The sequence below is a fragment of the Haemorhous mexicanus genome, chromosome 2 (genome assembly GCF_027477595.1).
Source record: "Haemorhous mexicanus isolate bHaeMex1 chromosome 2, bHaeMex1.pri, whole genome shotgun sequence".
Lineage (NCBI taxonomy): Eukaryota > Metazoa > Chordata > Aves > Passeriformes > Fringillidae > Haemorhous > Haemorhous mexicanus.
Window position 1 is genome coordinate 46,813,802 of NC_082342.1, and position 20,403 is coordinate 46,834,204.

Here is a 20,403-nt window from a genome sequence, read left to right on the forward strand (position 1 = left end):
CGGTAATTGAAGCCTGGCACAACTTTCCTTCCTTTGCATCCTCAAGTTCTCAGAGCCCTGCGAGTCCCCCAGCCGGCGCAGCCCAGAGGCCTCCCCAGAGAGGGCAGGCAGGCAGCAGGAGCAGAGCATAGCAGCAAGGAGCACTCCCTGGGAGCTTTGCTGACACTCCCCAGGACTCCCACCCACTCTCCTGTCCAATAAATTCCCCTGTGCCAAGCCCTCCATGTAGAGAGGCAGGGAGCTGAGCTGGTTCCCTGCAATGCAGCTGCTCATCCCAGCCACCCTCTGCCTGCTGGGCTCCTGCTGCCTCCAGGGCACAGGGGCACGGCAGTATGGGTCTGTCCTCACGGTGCCAAATGGGGGTCCCTGGGGCTCCTGGGGGCACAAGCAATTCTGCCCCAGAGGCTACGCAAAGGGATTTGCATTGAAGGTAAGCTTTGACTTCTTCTTCAGCGTGGGAGACAAAACCTGCTGTGAGACAATGTTACTTTGTTCTGATAGCAGCGAGGCTGGCCACTGCGCTTTGCCCCATCACAGCAGTTCGTGCTGTATCTGCAGCCTGCAGGCTTCTCAGCAAGTGATTTCTAGCACAGAGAATCTCTCCAGGCTCCTGCCAGTAGGTGATTCCTTAGCAGAGTGGTCTCGTGGGTAAGAAAATTCCTGAGGTTGGCACCGCGGAGCCTGCTCCCAGGGGCAAGTGCCGCCTGCCAGCACGCCAGCTCTGGGTATCACAGCACACGGTGGGAGGGTGGGCATGGCCTGGGACAGCAGCCACCAAGCATTCCTGTTTCCAGAGCACCTGCTCCACCGCTTGGAGAAAAACAGAGGTGGGCAACAGCAAAATGGGCTTCCTGAGAAATGCCACAGGGCTGCCTCACAGCCCTGCTCAGCTGCACTAATGTTCTTGCTCTGTCCCCAAAGCCTCCTGCCATCCCTCATCACCTCTTCTGAAAGGGTGACCTCTCCCTTTTTCTTCCTCTCTTCCAAGGTGCAGCCCTTCCAGGGATTTTGGCTGTTTGGTGATGACACGGCTCTGAACGGCGTCCGCCTGCACTGCACGGACGGCACAGTCATCGAGTCCTCCGTGGGCTGGTGAGCGGCCTTCGCTTCCTCATCCTCCTCCAGGGCAGCAGCTCCTGGGCAGCTGGAAGGGAAAACAGTGCAATGGTTTCTCTGTAGGCAGCCACACCCCCTGTGAAGGTGGCTCAACATCCCTCTTGAGGAGGAGGGTGAGTTCCCCTTGGCCACAAAGTGTGAAGGTTTCGGGGTAAAGGTCTGGTCCCAGGAAAAGGAATAGTTCTTTGGAAAATGAAGGAAAGATCAGAAATTACAGTTCTTAAAGCTATACTTTCTCCTTTTCCTCAAATGCTTACTCTAGAAAGTGCATTGAGTAACAGGGACATAGCAAGCACCTGAAATTGCCAAGGGGTTCTGCAGAAACAGGGCAGACTGGAGCTGGGGGTCCTGGGCATCCAGGGGATGATGGGGAAGGAGAGTGAAGCAGGTGCTCCTGGAAACCTGCCACCCCCATGTACATTCCTTGCCCCAGCACTGCCAGGACCCCGGGCGGGTCACGGTGTTGATTGCAGCACTGCAGAGGCTGGACACGCCTTGATAAGTTGTTTTTCCCTCTGGCAGGTGGGGGAACTGGACGGAGGCTCAGCTCTGCTCCAGCAACAAGCTGGTGTCGTTCTCGCTGCGCGTGGAGAGGTGGCAGTACCTGCGGGACAACACGGCCGTCAACAATGTCAGGTTCGCCTGCTCCAACGGGACCGGCCTGGAGGGATGGGGACTTTCCGGGGGTCACTTCGGCCCGTGGAGCAGCAACTGCACCTCTGGGGCCATCTGTGGGCTCCAAACAAAGGTGGAGAAACCCCAGGGGAAGTGGGATGACACAGCTCTCAATGACATGAGAGTGTTCTGCTGTGAGTAAGCCTGACTCCCCACCCTATACCAGCACCTACAAAGCTGCACAGCATTAAACCTTGAATCTGTCCTTGCACAAAGAGAAGTGTACTTTTTCTTTCTGTCTTATTTTGTCAAGAGTAGCCAGGTCCCATGGCTACAGCCATCTGACTTCATAAGAAGGATCTTTGTAATTATTGTGGTTAAGCTTCATAACAAATTTATAACCTACAAAATTCCTGTGAGGGAGCACAGGGGATTCCCACACCTGTTGGTAAGGCAGGAGGTGGGACTATAAGGGCTGAACATTGAAGTAGAAGAGGGATCATCTGCCCTGACAGAAACTGTGGTTTCAAGGGAGGGGAAGGGGAACTCTTCATCCTATTCCCATTATAATGCTTAGGATATTCAGGGATCACTGTCAGACATCCATCTGTCCATCCACCCATCCATCCGCCCATCCATCCATCCATCCATCCATCCATCCATCCATCCATCCATCCACAAATGAGTTCAAATATACCATGCAGCTTGTGGTCCCAACTCCGTGCCCCTCCTTCCAGCCTTCTCAGCACATCTCCAGGTGCCCCGTGCAGAAGAGGCACTCAGAGGATTTTTGTTTCAAAGGCTGCAGTACTTCACATGGATTACAGTCAGAAATGTACCATTGCACAGGTATTTTTCCTGAAGCCACTACCATTTCCTTCAGCACCCAAACCTCCTGCTCAGCTCTTCTCTGGAGTTCATATTTTGTGCCCCTTCCTGGGGCTGTAGGCAATACCTTGAGGGTGAGGATATAACAAGTATGGGGCAGGGATTAGCCACAAACCCGGGTCTCACAGGGCATTATGCAGGAACAGGTTGGTTGGAGAGCATTATGGTGCACATGTGCAGGAGGGACTCAGGGAGGAAAGGAACAAACAGTGAGGATTAGGAGAGTTCCAGAGAGAATTGCAAATATTTCAACATTTTCTTCAGTCCCAGGAGTGCAAAGACGATGCAGAAATCTGAGAAAGACATAGGAGGGAAGGAGAAGATCCTCAGCTCTGTAAAGGTCATAGACTTTGCCCATAATCATGTATTTGAAATTTGTTTGCTGCAGTATTTTCTCTGATAAGAAAGTCTTGCTTAGTAAGACTGTGAATGGTCCTCAGTGCCACTGGAGCTGAGGCTTAATCCCTGCTGGGATCCCAGATGTTCCAGAGGTTTCTGAAGCATTAACTGTACCATCCTGTGCCCTTATTCATCCAAAAGGATTTCTTGCCACTTGGCATGCAGCCAGGAAGAGCCTTACAAAAGGTACATTTAACCCTTTCTGCCAAGTTTTTGGAAGTCCAAGCAGTTACATTTTTATTGCCAGTTTGGTCAGTTTCCACACACTTTCCTTGTTCCACACCTAACTGATAAGCCCCACAGAGCCACCTCTTATATCAGGAGAGTACCAGATTAAAATCCAAAGAGAAACACTGAACACTGTGATCTGACAACAAGGTCACACATCCTCATGGATGACTTCCGATTTTAAGAGATAAAGGCACTCCAGAGACAGCTCAATCTTTTTTACAGGAATCTCTCTCTACAATTAGATACAACAGGAAAATGCATAACTCAGCTTTGCTTCAGGAAAAAAGGTTCCCCTAGGGCACTTTGAAATACACTGAGACAAAAAGATGGTATTTTTGTCACGAATGTCTCAAGGGTTTTTCTGTTATCTTTGCACTATTATATCACTTTCATATTACTCATTATTCATTCACTTAAGCAAGTTGCCGTATGCAGCACTTTATATGGCATTAAACATGAAAGAGTTTCTGTCAACAGGGAGGTTCCTGCAGGAAAACTACTCTTTAAAGTCATTTCATGGTCTTCCCACTCAGGTCTTAGCCCTCCCCATCATAACAAAAACATTTGCTTGGGCTGAATCCAAATGCCCTGGCAGACCTTCTTGAATAATAAACATCCCATTTCCCAGGCAGAGGATATCTAACAGTGAAATGCTGGAAGAGATATCCCTGTCCTTTACCCCTTCAAATTCATTATTTGACTAATATCAGATGTTCTACTGTGTGTGTCACTAGTCTGCAGCAGTGAACCTCAGGGTTTGTCACACCCACCACAAAGTGGCAAGGCTCATGTGAAGCACTCACTTCCCGTGCATGTGACCACTCTTCTCTCAGGAAAACCTGAATGGAATACCAGATGGAAATCCAAGGCTCTTCCATAATCATCTCGCTTCTTGTGCAATTACTCAGCCTGATGTGTCAGCAAGAGCTGGTTGAGGTGTTTAATCTCACATCCCTCACTACATACATGTTTGCATATCTGGAGTGAAAAACAGCCAGCAGCACCCACTTTTCCCCAGGCACTGGGCAGAACATGCACAGTGCTCAAAATTGCATGTAAAGGTATTCACAGCCTCACTTCCTCCAAAGACACAGGTGATGTGCAGCAGCAGCTGTGAATGAAGAAACACCAGTGATTCACACATGGGTGGGTTTGAGCATCTGGGGAGGGAGGACTAGCCATAAAATAACTCCCAGGGCTCACCTTGCACACATTTTGTTGGATGAGGGGACGGATGGTGGTCTTGTTCTACCCAAAATAACAGCTTTCCTCCTCAGAAAGCCCCAGTTACTTGTCCAGTATGGATTGATTCAGTCAGAGAAATGTCAATGGAGTTTCACTACAGTAAAGAATTGCATCAGGGATATCCTGAAGCTAAAATCTTTGGTAAGGGAGCAGGTAGTAAAGCAATGCAGTGATGTAATTTACACTCCAGTGAGTGAAACACAAACCATGAGGGTCTCTCCACAGCTCAGACATGCACCCTATAGGAGCATTCCTGTGATGATACTGGCATGTTATCCTTAAGCAGACAGCTGATAGCCCCTGTTCTATCAGAGGGGCTCCATCTCACTTTTACTGTCTGCTCTGGTAAATTCAGACTTCATACACAAAAACCACAGTAATGGACCAGGGCTCCTGTGACATTTGGCATTTGTGCAACCAGGGAGCAGAGGAAGATCCATGCTCTAATCTTTGCTGCAACTCAAGCACACACATCAGCCAGCATCCTCTTCACGTGCTGAGTGAGGTGACAGTGCACTTCTTAGAAGCCACAGTCCTGTCCCCCAGTCACAACACCTGCAGGACCCTTCCTGGAGTGGAAGAATAAATGTGAGTAGTGAAATAGAGCAGGATGCAAAACACTTTGGAAATCTTCCTGTTCTTTCTCCCAAGAGCACTGAAAGAAGACACAGAAGGTTTGGATCTTGCCCATTCTCATTCCAAGGTTTGCCCAGGTGCATTAGCAGCCTTTGGACATTGCTATCACATGACACAGCTGAAATAATGAATACTAAACCTGGGAAAATGCAGTATTTAAAGCTTTGAAAAAAGTTCATGTCAGACATCAGGAACCCACCTCTAGGCACTGAGCATTTCAAACAAGCTACCTCTGTAACAGAGGTCAGCCCCAAAATTCTCCTGGGAAGTGTGTTTCCTCCCCAAAAGCAGCAAGGGTTGGGCTCCCCTCTAAACTGCATATGAGATGTTGTAGCCTAGGAGATCTCTGGTGCTTATCAGCATTCTCCTCCTCTGAGACCATCACATTCCCTTCAGAAAAACTGCAGAGGTTGAATTTGGCTCCACACTGAGCAAATGTCCCTAAAGTTCAGAACTCTTCCAAGCCAGCTTATTTCCTCTAGAACATCTTTAATGAAGTACTTATTTATATTTTCCTTGAAGCAGAAATACTGTATCTGATTTTATCTCTTATTTTTTATTTTAGTAGGAGATTTGCTTTTGCTTCCACAAGTGTGTCTTTGACCTGTAATAAAATCTGCACTGAAGTAATGGCTAATTCTGAACAAGTAAGTAACAATTCCAGTAAATCCAAGGAATGGTACATCCCTCTGACCTTTCTGTGCCCCCTTTCAGTAACAAACATGTACTTTGAGCAAAAGAACAAAATTTCTTGTGCTGTGGTTCTCCAGGGCCATAGCAGAGTGCTGCCTAAACCCACATAATTAGAAGGAAGGTTAATGAATTGCTAAAGCACATGTTTCCAGTGGATAATTCAGATAGAGAGCATATTTAGGTGGCCTAGCATTTTATTAAATGAGGTTATAATGGACACTATGCTCTTTGGCAAGTGTCATTTCAAGATAAATTGATGTAACTCTTTACCTCTGGAAAGTCCATTAGTAAAAGAAGGGCTGTAATCTCTACTGATGCAAACCAGTGACAGCCGTCATGTCTTTGGTACTGATGTTTTTCCCTTTTTGCTTTTCTAACCCTTGATATTTTATATCTTCTCTTTGATTTTTCTAGCAAAAATAGCATTCATCCTCAGCCATGAGCTCAGGTAGACAATTTCTAACACTTACTGATGTGTTGGAGATTTCCTTCTTCTGCTCAGCTTCACCACAGTGTTTGCAGGGAGTATCTTAACAGTAGGGAAAAAAATCACCTCTCATTCTTCTTCTCTCTGGAATTATTTTCAACTATAGTTAAAAAAAAAAATAGAAAATTGATTCTATGAAGAGCACCATTTGTGGTTCTCATGGTGCTTTCAAGTCTCACATCTGGTTTTACAAGAACAAGATACCAAAGAGGTGCAATAATTTCATCATCTTGCTAATATCTGTGTCTTGTATTTGTACACTTGTACTACATTTACCAGAGTCTTTATATTGCATGTATTTTTTGCCATTCCATCACAATGGCCTGACAAAAAACAACTACTTTCTAAGAACCCAATTGCCCTTCTTCTCTAAATATTGCTTGTCTGCTTATACAGCTTTATCTAAATGCAGCTCTGTCATCTGTAATAAGGTAATAGGTCTAAAAAGTACTTAGTGTCATTTTGTGTCTTCCACTTCAGTACAGAACCCATTTTAAACCTAAACTGATGCTTTTATTACAGATCTTTCTTTCTACTCCTTGTAGCAGTTTCAGATGCCATGTCCCAGTAACTGCATCAGGGAGAAAGAACATAAAACCATTCCATTGCTAGTGTAATTTTCTTGGGCTAAAAAGTCATAAAATCACAGAATACCAGGTTGGAAAGGGACCTGAAGGATCACCTGGTTCAACCTTTCTTGGCAAAATCATGGTGTAGACAAGATGGCCCAGCACCCTGTCCAACTGAAGATCTACAGCTGGGCAGGAAGCATTTGTCCAGCTGTCCAGAAATGTCAGTTTCCCCCAACTTCTTTCATCAGTTTGGGCCTCATTTTCTTTGGGCTTTAAGCTGTTTGGGCCGAGCATAATCTTATTTTGTACATAGGGGGGTCTACAGGAAGAGGACATCTAGACTGAAACAAAGGGTTTGCCTCCTTCCCCAAGGCTTTTCATGCAAACTCAGATAATGCCAGAGAGAAGAAATGTTGTGTCTCAGGAGAACCTGCCTTTGACTAAGGAATCTGCATCTTTTTATACACCTGGATAATATTTCTAAGAAAATTAGGCAACATCTTGAAGGTTGAACATTAAGTTGATGCAAATTTCAGTAAGTGAGTTGGAAATCCCTCAAAAAATACAAGATTAAAAATGGTAGAGAGAGACAAAGACCACAAAATTGGCTGCAGAGCAGCCATTACAGTCATACATCTCCAGCATTAATTTTCATACAAAGCGAGTGATAGAGTTTTAGTCAGGCCCAACAGCTACAAAAACCTGAGTCATTCCTTCGCACAGTTCCTCAATAGAAAAACATAATTAATCAATAAGCACAAGTCCTTGTTGAGTGATGTTGTCCTGACAGCAGAGAAGAAGCAAGTCAAGAGCCAGTATTGCCCTTGGACTTGCCAGGAAATCTTTATTGCTGAGCTGCAGCCCATGTGTTGGGCAACCCATACCAGCTTGGTTAAAAGGCTGGTGAGAAAGTCGTCTCCAGCTCCTCAGGTTGAATGTGTTTCAGTTATTTCTTCCTGTATCCTCAATTTAAGCATCTGAAGAAACTTCTTTTAGTACAGTTTCACAAAGAATGATTGGCCAAATGAAGATTTTTAAAAAGAAAATCAGATTTGATTTTCTTTCAGAAAAACACATTAAAGGAAGCTAGAACAAATCCCCTGCCAGGGAAATGCAGACTTTTTTGTACCTAACCGTGCTGTTAAAATCACTAATTAATGGAGAAAATGTATTTCAGAAACACTCTGATCTCTAGGTCCAGATTAATTAGGATAAACTTTAATTATTCAGTGGTAATACATGCCACCTTTGAAACCAAAATCATCAAAAGTGGGTGCTTGCAAGCTCAGCAACTACCCCCAACACATTTCTTTCTGCTTGTACAAAGGCAGCAAGTAGATGCAATGCAATTCCAATTTTTTCTGCAAGGCCTAAAGCCACCTCAGTTAGGCAGACTGACTCCCAGAAGCACACCCTGAAGAGGAGAGAGGACTTTGCAGAATACTTCTCCCCCACAATAGAAGAGATGACTCAGACCTCTTGAAAACACTTTTGTCTCTCCTAATTTTCATATTGATTGGGGTGAAAATAAGAGGGAAAATATTTGCTCCAAGCTTCTTCTCTCAATTGCTCTTCCAATGTTTTGTTTTCCTTGTTATTTTCAAAAACCATTTTTGTACTTTCTCCAAGCACCCTCAGCAACCTCACCCAGCATATTTTCAGGGCCAGCAGAGTTCCTCCTTCGTCCCCTCTGATCAACTTTGCCAGCATGCCTAGAGCAGCTTCCCCCTTTGTGCCCTGTCTCTCTTTTGGGATTAGCTTCTCTTCATGTTGGCAGGACTTCCTAGCACAGAAGCATTCTCACCACCAGTGCCATTAATCAAGGCTCTGCCACAGGTAGGAGCAGGCATGAGCAAACTCCAGGCAGTCAGGAAAACAAAGGTATTTTATTAGCAAGTTTCAGATAAAAGCTGGACATCAGTCAACTGGATAACTACAATTCCTTCTAGCTTCCAAATTACAGAGTAATACAGCATCATTTTCAAGTCTGGGTCGAGCAGCACTGTGGGAAGTGCATAATGATGGAATATGAACCTGGAAGTGGTCATTTTCTTTATGTGGCTCAGCCCGTACCACCACATAAATCACTGATTTCTCCCTTAAATCTTACAGTTGTCTTGCTTCACTTTCTTGGCAGGTACAGCAGTTCCCTCTGAATTTTCTAGTCATTTTCTCTTCAGCTCTGAGTCAGTAGGTGCTGGAGCTGGGGATGGTGGGGGCATCCATCACTGGAAACCCCACTGGAAACATTTTTCCCTCAGCCTAATTCCATGCTTGAGCTCAAACATGCCACGGAGCAGAGTCATTATCAAAGTCATGCCAGTGAGACGTGTTGTCATAAAATTGAGACCCCCACATAGGAACTTTGTAATTAAGGAATAAACAGAGGCAATGAGTCATTACATGTGGTGCTGTGGGAGTTTGAGGAGGGCATGTTTTCCGTAACTCACAGAAATGAGACGCGACCTTTACACAACTTTTTTTCTTTTATTGTTAGCAGTCCTAGGAAGCAGGACACAGATTTTTCCAGTTACTGGCATTTAGGTATCTCATACACAGATGCTGACAACTGGACCTCCTCAGTCTTTCTCCAGATGCTGACACTTGGACCTCACAGTTCTCACAAACAGCCCAGGAAGATTACAAAGAATGGTTTGGGGAAAGGATTTAATACAAAGATAGGACAGGAATGCTGGGCAGACACAGGGTTCAGTGTGTTGAACCATTTCTATCCCTCTTTCTCATTGCCTTGTGCTTCTCACCCATTTACCCTGATCCCTTCCGTTCCCTTAAACTTCCTGTAATAAGTTTTACATAATCCCACAAACCTCTTCTGAAATCCCATAAGCTTCACATAAACCCCAAATCCCCCTCAAATTCTGAACACACTTGCAATAATCATGTTTTCTCTCTCCATCAGTGACAAAGATGAGGCTGATGCCTTCAAGGCTGTCTGAGTAGGTTTGTAGGTTTTTGACTGGTCCATTTATCAGCAACTAAAGTGGTTTTATATTAACTGAATTGTGTTAGCTTGAGTTCCAATTGTCTCTCTCTCACCAAAGGAGGAAATATAATTCCGAGGTATAAAGCTTTTGTTACAGGTAGTTCAAAGTTGTTAAGTACACATCAGATCAAATCTGAAAGACTTGAAAATACACAACAATCATCTTGAATACAAGTATCCATAATCACAGCTGTAGCATAAGAGCAAAAGATATCTTTTTGGACTTCAGTTTCCCATCTCTCAGTAACAGGCTGAGAGTCTTTCCTTTCCCATAGATTATGATGTATTTGGGACAGAAACTGCTCTTGATGTATAATCACAGCATTTCTTGTCTCATCCTCTTGGAGACCCAAGTAGAAATAAAATAGTGTATTATTTTCTCTGTTCTTCAACTAACTTTTGTTTCAGCAGAGAAATAGCTATTAGACAACTCATCATGCTAACAGAAAACTGAGTTAGAGGACTGAAATCGATCTTACCAGGAATGAGCAAAGTCAGAAATACTACTGCATATCATTCCTAAAATCTTGAGCCATTCCACCAGAATAAAGTTATTTAAAAAAAACCAAAAAAACAAAACAAAACAGCAAAACACAAGGATAGAGGATACTTCTTCTGCTGCAATTGCAATCACAGTGGCAGTCAAGAGCCACAAAACAATCATATAATCTTCTCTAGCTTAGGAAAATATCTGTGTTACTCTTTGCTTGGGGAACTTTGGAGGACAGATGTCACTTTGTGGGCTGTTTAGTCTGGAGCCAGGGACTCTTCCCAGCCCCTCAAGCAATAACTTTTAAAAAAGAGAGAGCTTTTTGCAAATGTAAGCTGTCATGAATCTGTAATCAAACTCTTGATCTTTATAGCTGTATGTTACTTTTACTAAATTTCCATTTCCTGATGCTCCTGCAGTGTGTCCAGAAACATGAGCCACAAGGAACACCAGATCCTCCAAAGATACACATCCTATCTGAAATAACAGGTTCACTGTCAGCATAAGAGCTCAGAGCTCCACACCAGCAGCTCCTCTTCTTTGCTGTGCTCAGAATGGGTACAGAGACCAGAGCTACTGTGCCCCTGAGATTTCTGATGACTTGAAAGTGCCATGTTATCCACAAGGGTGTGAAGCAAAAGATCTCACCTGTTCAAGGGCCCGTCCCAGGGAAAGCAAAAAGAACTCCAAACAACTGAAATCATTAAATAAAATGGTTCGTAAAAATCAGCAAAAAATTAAACACTGGGGCTTATCCAGTCAGAGGGAGAGGCTACTGATGTGACCTGGGGGAATATGTACCACCATTTGTGCAGGAAGAACTTGAGAACTTGAACCCAGCAGAAACTGGCATGTTTAAATTTGACTGGGGAAAGGGAAAAAAAAATCATGTTCTTTTCTTTAAGGGCAGGGAGACAATAAGAAGAGGCATCTGACTGCATCTGTCCAAACTACATCCTTCATTATTTTCTATCACCTCTGCTATTTTACCATCTTATTTTTATCTGAAAGACAGCAAAACTACACTCCAGAAACATCACATGTTGCTACAATGCCTCATTTCATCTTGAGCAAAATGGTTTTAAGAGGTCCTTCATCTTGATTGTGGATTTGAGTACAAACTCAAAGTAATTCCCATTCTGCCAAATTAACCTCCTTGCTGTTCTTCACATTTTCAGGATTGCGCTAAAGCTATAAAACCCATATTTCCTAAACCTAACAACCACATTTGACAGCATCACACTGATCATCTGGGTTGCAGTGCTATACGAGACCAAAGATGTGAATTGAACAGTGGAATGTACCAACATTCCCAGGGTTTCATTTTCCTACTAGGTTGATTATGGAAGCATCACACATGAGTTACAGAATCATAAAAACTCTAAATGTGCCATATCTACTGCTTTCTCTGTAGGCCATTCAAACAAAAAACAGTCTTGAGGAATTTTCAAAATCCTTTTTGTTTGTTTTTTCTTACCAATATACATCAACCGTTAGAGGTTTACTTGCTTTTTTTCCCAGTTCCAAGGTATGGGTTAAAAGAGTGCAGGTCCCCAGGTTCTCTTTAGTCTGTTTTTAGAAAAACATTTTTCTTCTGCAAGTCCTCTGAGACCTTGTCCAATTCCTTTGAATTCTGAATTATAACTACTGGTTTATATGAAAACTTACCCTCATTTCTGGGGGACTGGCCTCAGTTAAAATCCTGTGGCACTAGACAGAGAAGCACTCAGTTCTCCCTGCATACCCCATCCCTCATTAGAACATTAAAATATATTACCAAACATCTAACATTTAATTCGTGAAACATATTAAACTTTCCCACCTTTAATAAGACACAATTTGCCTAATATCTCAGAGCAAGAAAATTCAATAGTGTTCTGATGGCTGCTGCAAGACTCCCAGGAGAGATGTTACATTCTAAAGGATATGACTCCTAAATAAGAGTAAAAATTAATGACAGTGATTTTCTACATAAAAACACAGGCTACAATCCACCCTTCTTAGATTTGGGTTTCTACAATGCAGGTGTGTCTGTGTGAGGCAGGTGTCCAAGCTCCCATCACAGCCCATGGAGAGCCAGGCAGGACAGGACAGCCTTGGAGTCCACTGACTCATCCCAAGACCACCACCCAGTCTGAGAGGACTGAATCACTCTCAGCTCTGCTCACTACACTCACTGTAACAGGAGTTCAGATATCTTCCCCATACTGGTGGCAAATCACCCCCCTGCCCCCAAACTTAAGCCGAGATGTATTCTGCTCATTGCATCTCACTGCTGAGTAGCAAAAACCCTACACTTTTTGAAACATTTCTCAGTGAAACTGCAGAAGGAAATTCCAAGCAAATTCTGATGCATTACAGAAGAATTGAAGGCTAAGGATTACCTGCCAGCAGGGGTAGCACTGCCTTTGGTGGCTTCTCAGAGGACAAAAGGTAAATTGTTCAATGTAAAAACTAAATTCAAGACAGATAAGGGGTCTTGCTCGAAATACATCTACAGTTCTGCAGTCACATATCAGGGTCTCTTCCCTGAGGATACGATGGACATCTGAAAGATATTTCTTTCCACATATGGACAAAAGTATCAAGCAGGTCTGTGATTTAGTGGGAACCAACCCGGATAACCACTGAGGTACTCAGAACTTCGCTACCCCTTGCTGATATCTGCCTTGGAAAGAATACACAAACGGTGTCAGCACTTTCTCCTCTCTGACAAGCACTAGGCTTGTCCCAACAGAAGGAAGAGATGCAGACATGGAATCACAGCTCATTATTTTTAATTCCCAAGGGCCATTTTTCTGTGATACTACAAAACTTGCCAAAGGTGACAAGAAAGTGCTGCAGGACTCCTGCCTGCCTATGGCAGTTATTAAACATAAACAGAATGTCACATGGGGGATTTACATTTTTTTCTCCAGCAGTGGTAGAGTACAGTGTAAAGAAGAAGAAAATTTTCATAAAAGCACAGAGTTAATGGAATACATTCTTCTGGAAACAGCTGTGGATTATTTGATTATAGGAAAAAAGCACACAGATGGCTTTCAGAATCTGAACATTTTGCTTCCTGAAGCAGTGTGTTCTGTCTACTTCAGGGAATTCAGGACTAAAAAAGAAGCTTCACGGCCACTGGAGGGTGCAAAATTACCCAGCACAAAGAGCAGGTTTCGTGCACTTCAAAACAACCTTTCTGCTGCACAAACTCCCAAGAGAAAAGTGAAAATTATACTCTCTTTCTTGGCAGTGAAGCTCTCTCTGAAAGAAATTTTTCAAAGATGAATTTTATTTAGACTACATAATGACAGAAAACTCAAAGTAGAAATACTGAAAGCTTTGCTTAGATGGAAAGGTAACTTTTAAAGGAAGTGTGAAGATTCTCATGAAGAGAACATAAAAAAAAATGTATTCTCTTTGAAAACTTGCTGCTTCTTTCCCCCACCCCCCTCAAAAGTCCTTGAGAACAGGAACAAAGCTATGGGATATAGATCTGGGCAACTTTACACATACCATATTTGAGTGCATCTGTAAATATTTATTAATATCATTATCACGTTTCCCCAAATATTCTACAGCATCCACATAGTTTCTTGCTGATTTTTTAGACACTGACACACCTGTGAGTTACTGATATTTTGTTCTACGTCTTCTTTCCTTACTGCTGACAACTATTTTCCCCCTTGAAAACTTGATTGTGTTTAGAGTCTGGTCCAAATTCTTCTTTTTTATAAAGTTAAAAGCCAAAATTACTTCATATTTCTTTCGCACCATCATTTATTTGAGAATCTTCTTAACTCAGCAATGATGCCGTGGTATCATTGCCTTCCTCTTAGTGTAGGTGTTAAACCTCTCTCCTTGTCTTTCATGAGCCTAAAAGTCACTGGATCCACTTCACATTTTAGTCCTTCTGATTGTATTCCTACACATTCCTGTTATGCCCTTAGGTGGCTCTCTAATATCTTTCCTTTTCCTAATTTTGAGTGGATTATCATCCCTCCCAGCAAACATTGCCCTGTGCTGCCCACCTCTGCCCAGCAGGGACTGCACACTGTGAAGTGGAACCCCGCCCCAGCTCTAATCTCTCTGCAGGTCATTCCTCATTAGCAGCACTGCAATGAAAAGCATGAACTTTCCTCTGCTCTGGGTGGGGTTTTTGTTAATGCTGTAAGACATGCACGGCCTAATTATGTGACTGGGCAACAGCCAGCACAGCAGCTGATGTGGTCTGCAGCATGCAGATAGCAGTGCAATATTTGTAAATTCCAAATCATAACTTGTTTGTGGTATTTGAGAAACAGTTTCAAAATGCCAAAACTAATACTATTCCTTTCCCATTATAATGAGCAGAAGGATATATCAGAGACCTATGATAGTGTGATTTTGTTAACAGTTCTCTCACTCCAGGCTGCCAATACCCAACTTTTCTAAGCCAACCAAATATTCTGAAGGTCAAACACTATGAATATTTGCTAACTTCCAAATTGAAGACCTGCTTATTCAAAAGGATTCTTTCCCAGCTCCAAACTTTCTCTACACATCTTTATATTCTTTGTATATTTATTTTAAATGATAATCCATCAGGAAGGCATCCTTTGTACGGATCTACTCCGTCTTCACAACTATCTGTCTCATTGGCCATTCATGGCTGCTAGAGTGAAATACTGTCAACCTCTGGCCAATACAAGCAAAAAAGCAGGGAGTAGGCCTTCAAATAGGGATCTGCACCACAGCATGGCAAAACCAAAGATTTTGCCCAGAACTGTGACTACTCACTACATTTACCACAAAAGAGAACCCTCCAGCTTCAAATGGCGACTGTGAATCAGTGGGAGAGTCAGACTTCCATATCTCCAAACAAAATAAAACTCTGAATTAATTCATTTATTTAATCAAAGAATTGAAAGGATTCGAAATTTTCTGCCAGGCATGCTGTCAAACTGACAAAGTGACTCAGCGAGCAGAATAATTGGTCTGTAATGTGATTATATTTGGGGATTCAGGTTGGGATTTAAACATGCTGTTAAAGACTAAACTGAAATAACTGATTATTACAAAGTTGTCAGGCCTGCAGTTTTAAAAGGTCCTGCTGTCAGTCATTAAACAAGTGGAAACTCAGTGCAAAAAATAATTGGCTGCTGTGTCACCTTACTGGGGCTTCATTAGTAAATATCCTTAATAAGCTGATCCAGATGTGAAACACGGTTCCTGAGAAGGTGAGAGTGATAGTTCTTAGATTATTCCCCAAGACCTCTCCTCTTGCCCAACAGACCCCTTTCATGAGGGGGAGGCAATCAATAACCACACAGCCCAGCTCCAATAAACAAACCCTCTCTCCAGGACCCCAGCCATTAGGAAAGGGAGCAGCACAGGTCTCCAAGGACTCCCCAGGATCAGGCAGTACCAGTCTACCTAACTGAGAGTCAGTGATATACAGAGGAGCTAAGCACAATGCCAAGCAGGAGAAGCACTCTGATTGGCACTCTGAAAGACGTACTGCAGTCAGTGTGTTACAGGGCAAAACAAAACCCAGCAAAACAAAAAACAAAAAAAAAAGCAATGAAAACTGCATAGCCAGGAATCTTCTGTGAAGTGAAAACACATCAACCAGAAGGTGCAGAAAGATATCTGCATAAACCAAGTAATGCATATACAGTAATTTAAGAAAATGAAACATCACAATTTTATTGCCCACATAATGCAGCCACATGAAAGACCACAGTAGCATCAGAACTGAGGAATCAATGATGATAAAAACCAGAGCAGAGCAGAGGGGCAGAATCACCTCCCTCATGCTGCTGGCCACACTGCTTTTGATACATCCCAGGATACAACTGGCTTTCTGGGATGTGAGCACACAATGACATATTGCATCCAGTTTCTCATCTACCAGCACCACCACACCTTCTTGGCCAGGTTGCTCTCAGTGACTTCTTTTCCCAGTCTCTTCTCAAGGCTGGGATTGCCCTGACCCAGAAGTAGCACTTAGATTTGTTGAACCTCATGAGGTTTTCATGGGCCCACTTCTCAAGCTTGTCCAGCCCCACAGGATGGCTTCCCATCCTTCTGTTGTGCCAACTGCACCACCCAGCTCACAACCTCTTGTGAGTCCTCACAACCCTCTTCCATGTCCCCACTTCCCAACATTAAAAAACAATCCAAGCTTTCTAGCAGTGCTGTTCTGTTAGGAAGAGATTCACTGACCTTTTTAAAGTTAATTATTTAATATGCCAGAATTATATTACTGCTCTCATCTACCTGTATTCCTGTTTGATTTGTGTAAAAAATACAGTAAGGAAAACAACCACACAGTTCAACTGCAAGACTCTACTTGTTTTTCATTAGTGGAAATGAAGACAATAAAATCATCACAGACAGAAGTTCCCATCAAGATTTGATTTGGAAGCTTTGCACAGAAGCTAAAAATAAAAGACTGTGCAGTCATAAATCATTTTAAACTCTGTTCCATGGACAAAGAGCATTTCAAGGATGATGTGTCCAGCTGAAGTGGATGCAAAAGGAGCTGGAATCTAAGAGGATTTTCTAGGTGCCCTAAGCAACCCAAATCCCAGGTGCTGGGCTGGGGCAGGGCATGTGCAAAGGCTTGGGGGAAATTCACTTGGTCCAAAGAGACAATAGATTCAGAGCTGTCAGAGGGAGCTGTGTCTGTCTAAACCTTCAGACCACAAAGTTCATGTTTGTAAGGAGCTCTGAAGATCAAAGTCCTGCAGATTAAGATTTCCTTGGAGGATGCTATTCTTTTTTTTTCCACTTTAAAACAAAGTTTTTTAAATTTTTTTTTATTTTATAGGAAGTATAAAATGCTATTTACTCACAGTCTTGCAGATAGCTATATACAGAGACAAGAACTACTCACAACGATGTCAGATGAATTCCATATCATCTGTTTCTGTTCTAATACTGGCCATAGTATTTTTGCTTTAAAGAGAAAATAATTCAAAAGCTTTCCACGGAAGTCTACACTTCAATAAAAGTGCGGAGCTGGTGAACAGGAACCTCTCAAGAAGCCATGTGCTGTTTGTAAAAAGAGATAATAGCAAAATTCTCTTTCCACTCTGCCTTCTACAGCCTATCAAGTTGTTCAGGGCTTGTAAAACCCTGAATCTATGTTTTCATTACAGACAATATTTTCCTCAGAGTTTTCAGGAACGACCAGTAGTATATACTTTTAAATTCAACCAACCTGACTGTAAATCACAGCAAGAACTCATGGCACATAATTTCAACCAAGCCTCTCAAAACTCCTGCTGAGTAGTGGCCATGACACTATCTGCCAATAGCAGAGGGCAGAGCTTGAGTGATGCTGTGAATTAGATCTGTGACCAAAATAATGCTGATAGGACACTAAAGTTTCACATATTGCTGAGCAGTGTTTTCACAACATCAAGGCCTCTCCTGTTTCTCCCTCTGCCCCCTCAGTGCTCTGAATGTGCAAGAGGCTGGGAAGGGACCAGGCCAAGCAGATGAATGAAAAAGGTATAACAGCAATGTCTGAATTTCAGGCCATTTTTTTTCCTATGGAAAACCAGAATATAATCCTGGATAATCATTTATTTCCATCTCACCTTTTACAGATGATACTAGTTTCTGACTCTAATAAAGCAGCCCTTCCTACTGCATTTGGTACTTGAGGTACCCACAGCAGACACATCTGCAAGAATGAGGGGATCAGAAGTCATAGCAAGCAACAGTACAAGTGACAGCAGGGAAGCAGTTTAGCCACTGAACACAAATATTGCAGGGTGAACATGGATGTGGCACCAACTGCTAGTTGTTGCAATACAGCATTGCTCCTTAACTTTGCACATGACTCAAGAGGGTCTAAAAATAATTTAAAAGCAGAAGTAGAATTCAAAATTATCTCATCAAAATGAAAATAAAAAAGGTCTATAAAAAGGAAATGAAGTCAATAAGAGCAAGAACACAGATTTGGGTGTAATTTGCTATAATAGCAAACTGTTGATTTGAGAGCAGGAGAGGATCTGAAGATCTGAAGATTGCAGGGAGTCATTGGCTTCACTATGTCACAGTCTCCTCAAATAGGCAAACTGCACTGTGGGGGTGTGTGTGTGTCTGTGACTAGGAGGATATTCCACCAAGAATGGCAGCAACTTCTCATTTCAGGCACAGTGATAACAACTCCAAGATATCATATCCACTCTCGAGACTTCCATCACATCCCATCTTAATGAACCGGAGAGACTCTTGAGCACAAAAGAATGAGAAGAATAGAAAAAAATAACCTACAGTAAAACACTGAAAGAAAATGTAGTTTAACCTGAAGACAAGACTTTGGAGACAGTCTAACTGCAGTCCTCAGATATGCAAAAGCAGCCTCTGAAGAACGAAATCATGTTTCACACATCCGTAACAGACAAGACAATAAATACTGAACTTGAATCATGGACAAATCAGATTAAAGGTAAACCAAATGTTTCATTATGAAAAACAGACCTAGGAATGCCAATATCATAAATGTACCTGAATTTCCCTTTGGATCAGCTAGATAAAATTATCTCCTGTCTTCCTCCTCTGCTTCTATGGATGCCACAAACCACTTATGAAAGGCTTAAGGCCTACTTAATACATTTTATAAATCCAGTATTAGCAGATGAAGTACATAAACAAGTAAAGTAGTAATTTCTTTTGAACACTTAAAACTACCTTCTCCTCATGATAAAGGACATACTCTGAAATGTTTAATGATGTACAGCCCAGTGTAACTCTAGTGAAGTCCCATGAAGTCTCAGCACTTATTCCCTAAATGTAATCAGTACATATCCCAACACACAGTTACACAGAGACCTGGAGTGCTGGTGTATGACAAACAGCAGCCAAACCAGGCTTTGTACCTTTTCCACTACGTAACATTAGCAAACCCTCACTGTCAGCCATGGGAAAAGGTGATTCAGGCAAAGACCCAGTTTTGTAGTACAGACAGGTCAGTCTCAGTGGCTAAGAGGCTGACTCAGCCATTCCTAGCAAGTTCTTACTAAGTCTTAGCAAGTGGTGCTGAGTTACCTAATGGAAGAGCAGTTTAGATAAGAAAATTAAAATCTGTCCTGCAATAGCAGCCAGGAAAGAAGAGCAAGGGACTGAAAGACCATAATGTTACCATTTCTGATTCAATTTGCCATGTTAACTCTGAACTAAAAGCCCATACCCAGTTCCACCTGGAGATGCCACTATCCATAAAGCCATTTTGACTGTTCGTTGTTTTCTTCCATCCCACTGGCCTCCTGAACTGTGGTCAAACATTCAAAGAGTTGTTCTACACTAAAAGGGAGAATATTGGAAGAGTTGGAAGACCTGTAATGCTTTCAAACAACTACAAAGCCCACAGCTGAAACTGGCTATAAAACCATCTAGAAACATAAGAGATCACTTGGCATTCCCAAATGAAGCCCTGTAACCTGTGATACAGGCAAGGGGAAGCTGTACAGCGGCAACTGCGCATTTATGCCCCATTAAATATTTATCAGCTCTTTGCTGCTCATATCTTGTCTTACAATGCTGTTCCAAAACATTTTCACATAAAATATCAGTACCAAATAACATCTTAAAACCACAGAAGAAAGAGCTGGGACAGACTTGGAAAGCTCATCTTGTCTGGTCTCAAAACCAAACTGTATCTATCTCTCATTCCAGATTGGCAGGTGACCAAGAGCTGTGCATCAATGGCCAGAAACTGCAAACCAGAAAATCTTGATTAAAAACATTACCTCAAAGATAGTGGCCCAAGAAGAATACGTTAAACTTTATTCAAAATGTTAATTGTGCTTGTGGGTTTTTGCTAAATTTGTTTTTACTGCACGTATGCTCTAGGGTACTTGCTTTACAAAAGCTAAACATTTAAAAATAATGAATTGATGCATTTTCAGCTCAAATATAGAACTTAAAAGTCGGCTCATCAGAGCAATTTCAGGCTGCCTGCTGCCCTCAGACCATTTGTACAAAGGTACAAGCTTGAGCACTGAGGAATGAACCTTTTACAACTACCCACACAGGATGAGCT

At 42.6% G+C, this 20,403-nt stretch overlaps 1 protein-coding gene across 1 annotated transcript; it reads left to right on the forward strand.

Annotated features, from left to right (window-relative positions):
- The first annotated feature begins 259 nt into the window (after positions 1-259).
- LOC132324271 (vitelline membrane outer layer protein 1-like) lies at positions 260-1,933 on the forward strand. The gene is made up of 3 exons (XM_059840365.1): positions 260-430; positions 989-1,092; positions 1,639-1,933. Exons 1-3 carry the CDS (start codon positions 260-262, stop codon positions 1,931-1,933), a joined length of 570 nt encoding a protein of 189 aa, XP_059696348.1.
- The last annotated feature ends 18,470 nt before the right edge of the window (positions 1,934-20,403 follow it).

What these genes read in the sequence shown, in the direction of transcription:
- LOC132324271 (XM_059840365.1), top strand. Translation starts at nt 260, where the DNA reads ATGCAGCTGCTCATCCCAGCCACCCTCTGCCTGCTGGGCTCCTGCTGC. An exon ending in CAAAGGGATTTGCATTGAAG is followed by an intron (nt 431 to 988) that starts GTAAGCTTTGAC and finishes CTCTCTTCCAAG; the next exon opens with GTGCAGCCCTTCCAGGGATT. An exon ending in ATCGAGTCCTCCGTGGGCTG is followed by an intron (nt 1,093 to 1,638) that starts GTGAGCGGCCTT and finishes TCCCTCTGGCAG; the next exon opens with GTGGGGGAACTGGACGGAGG.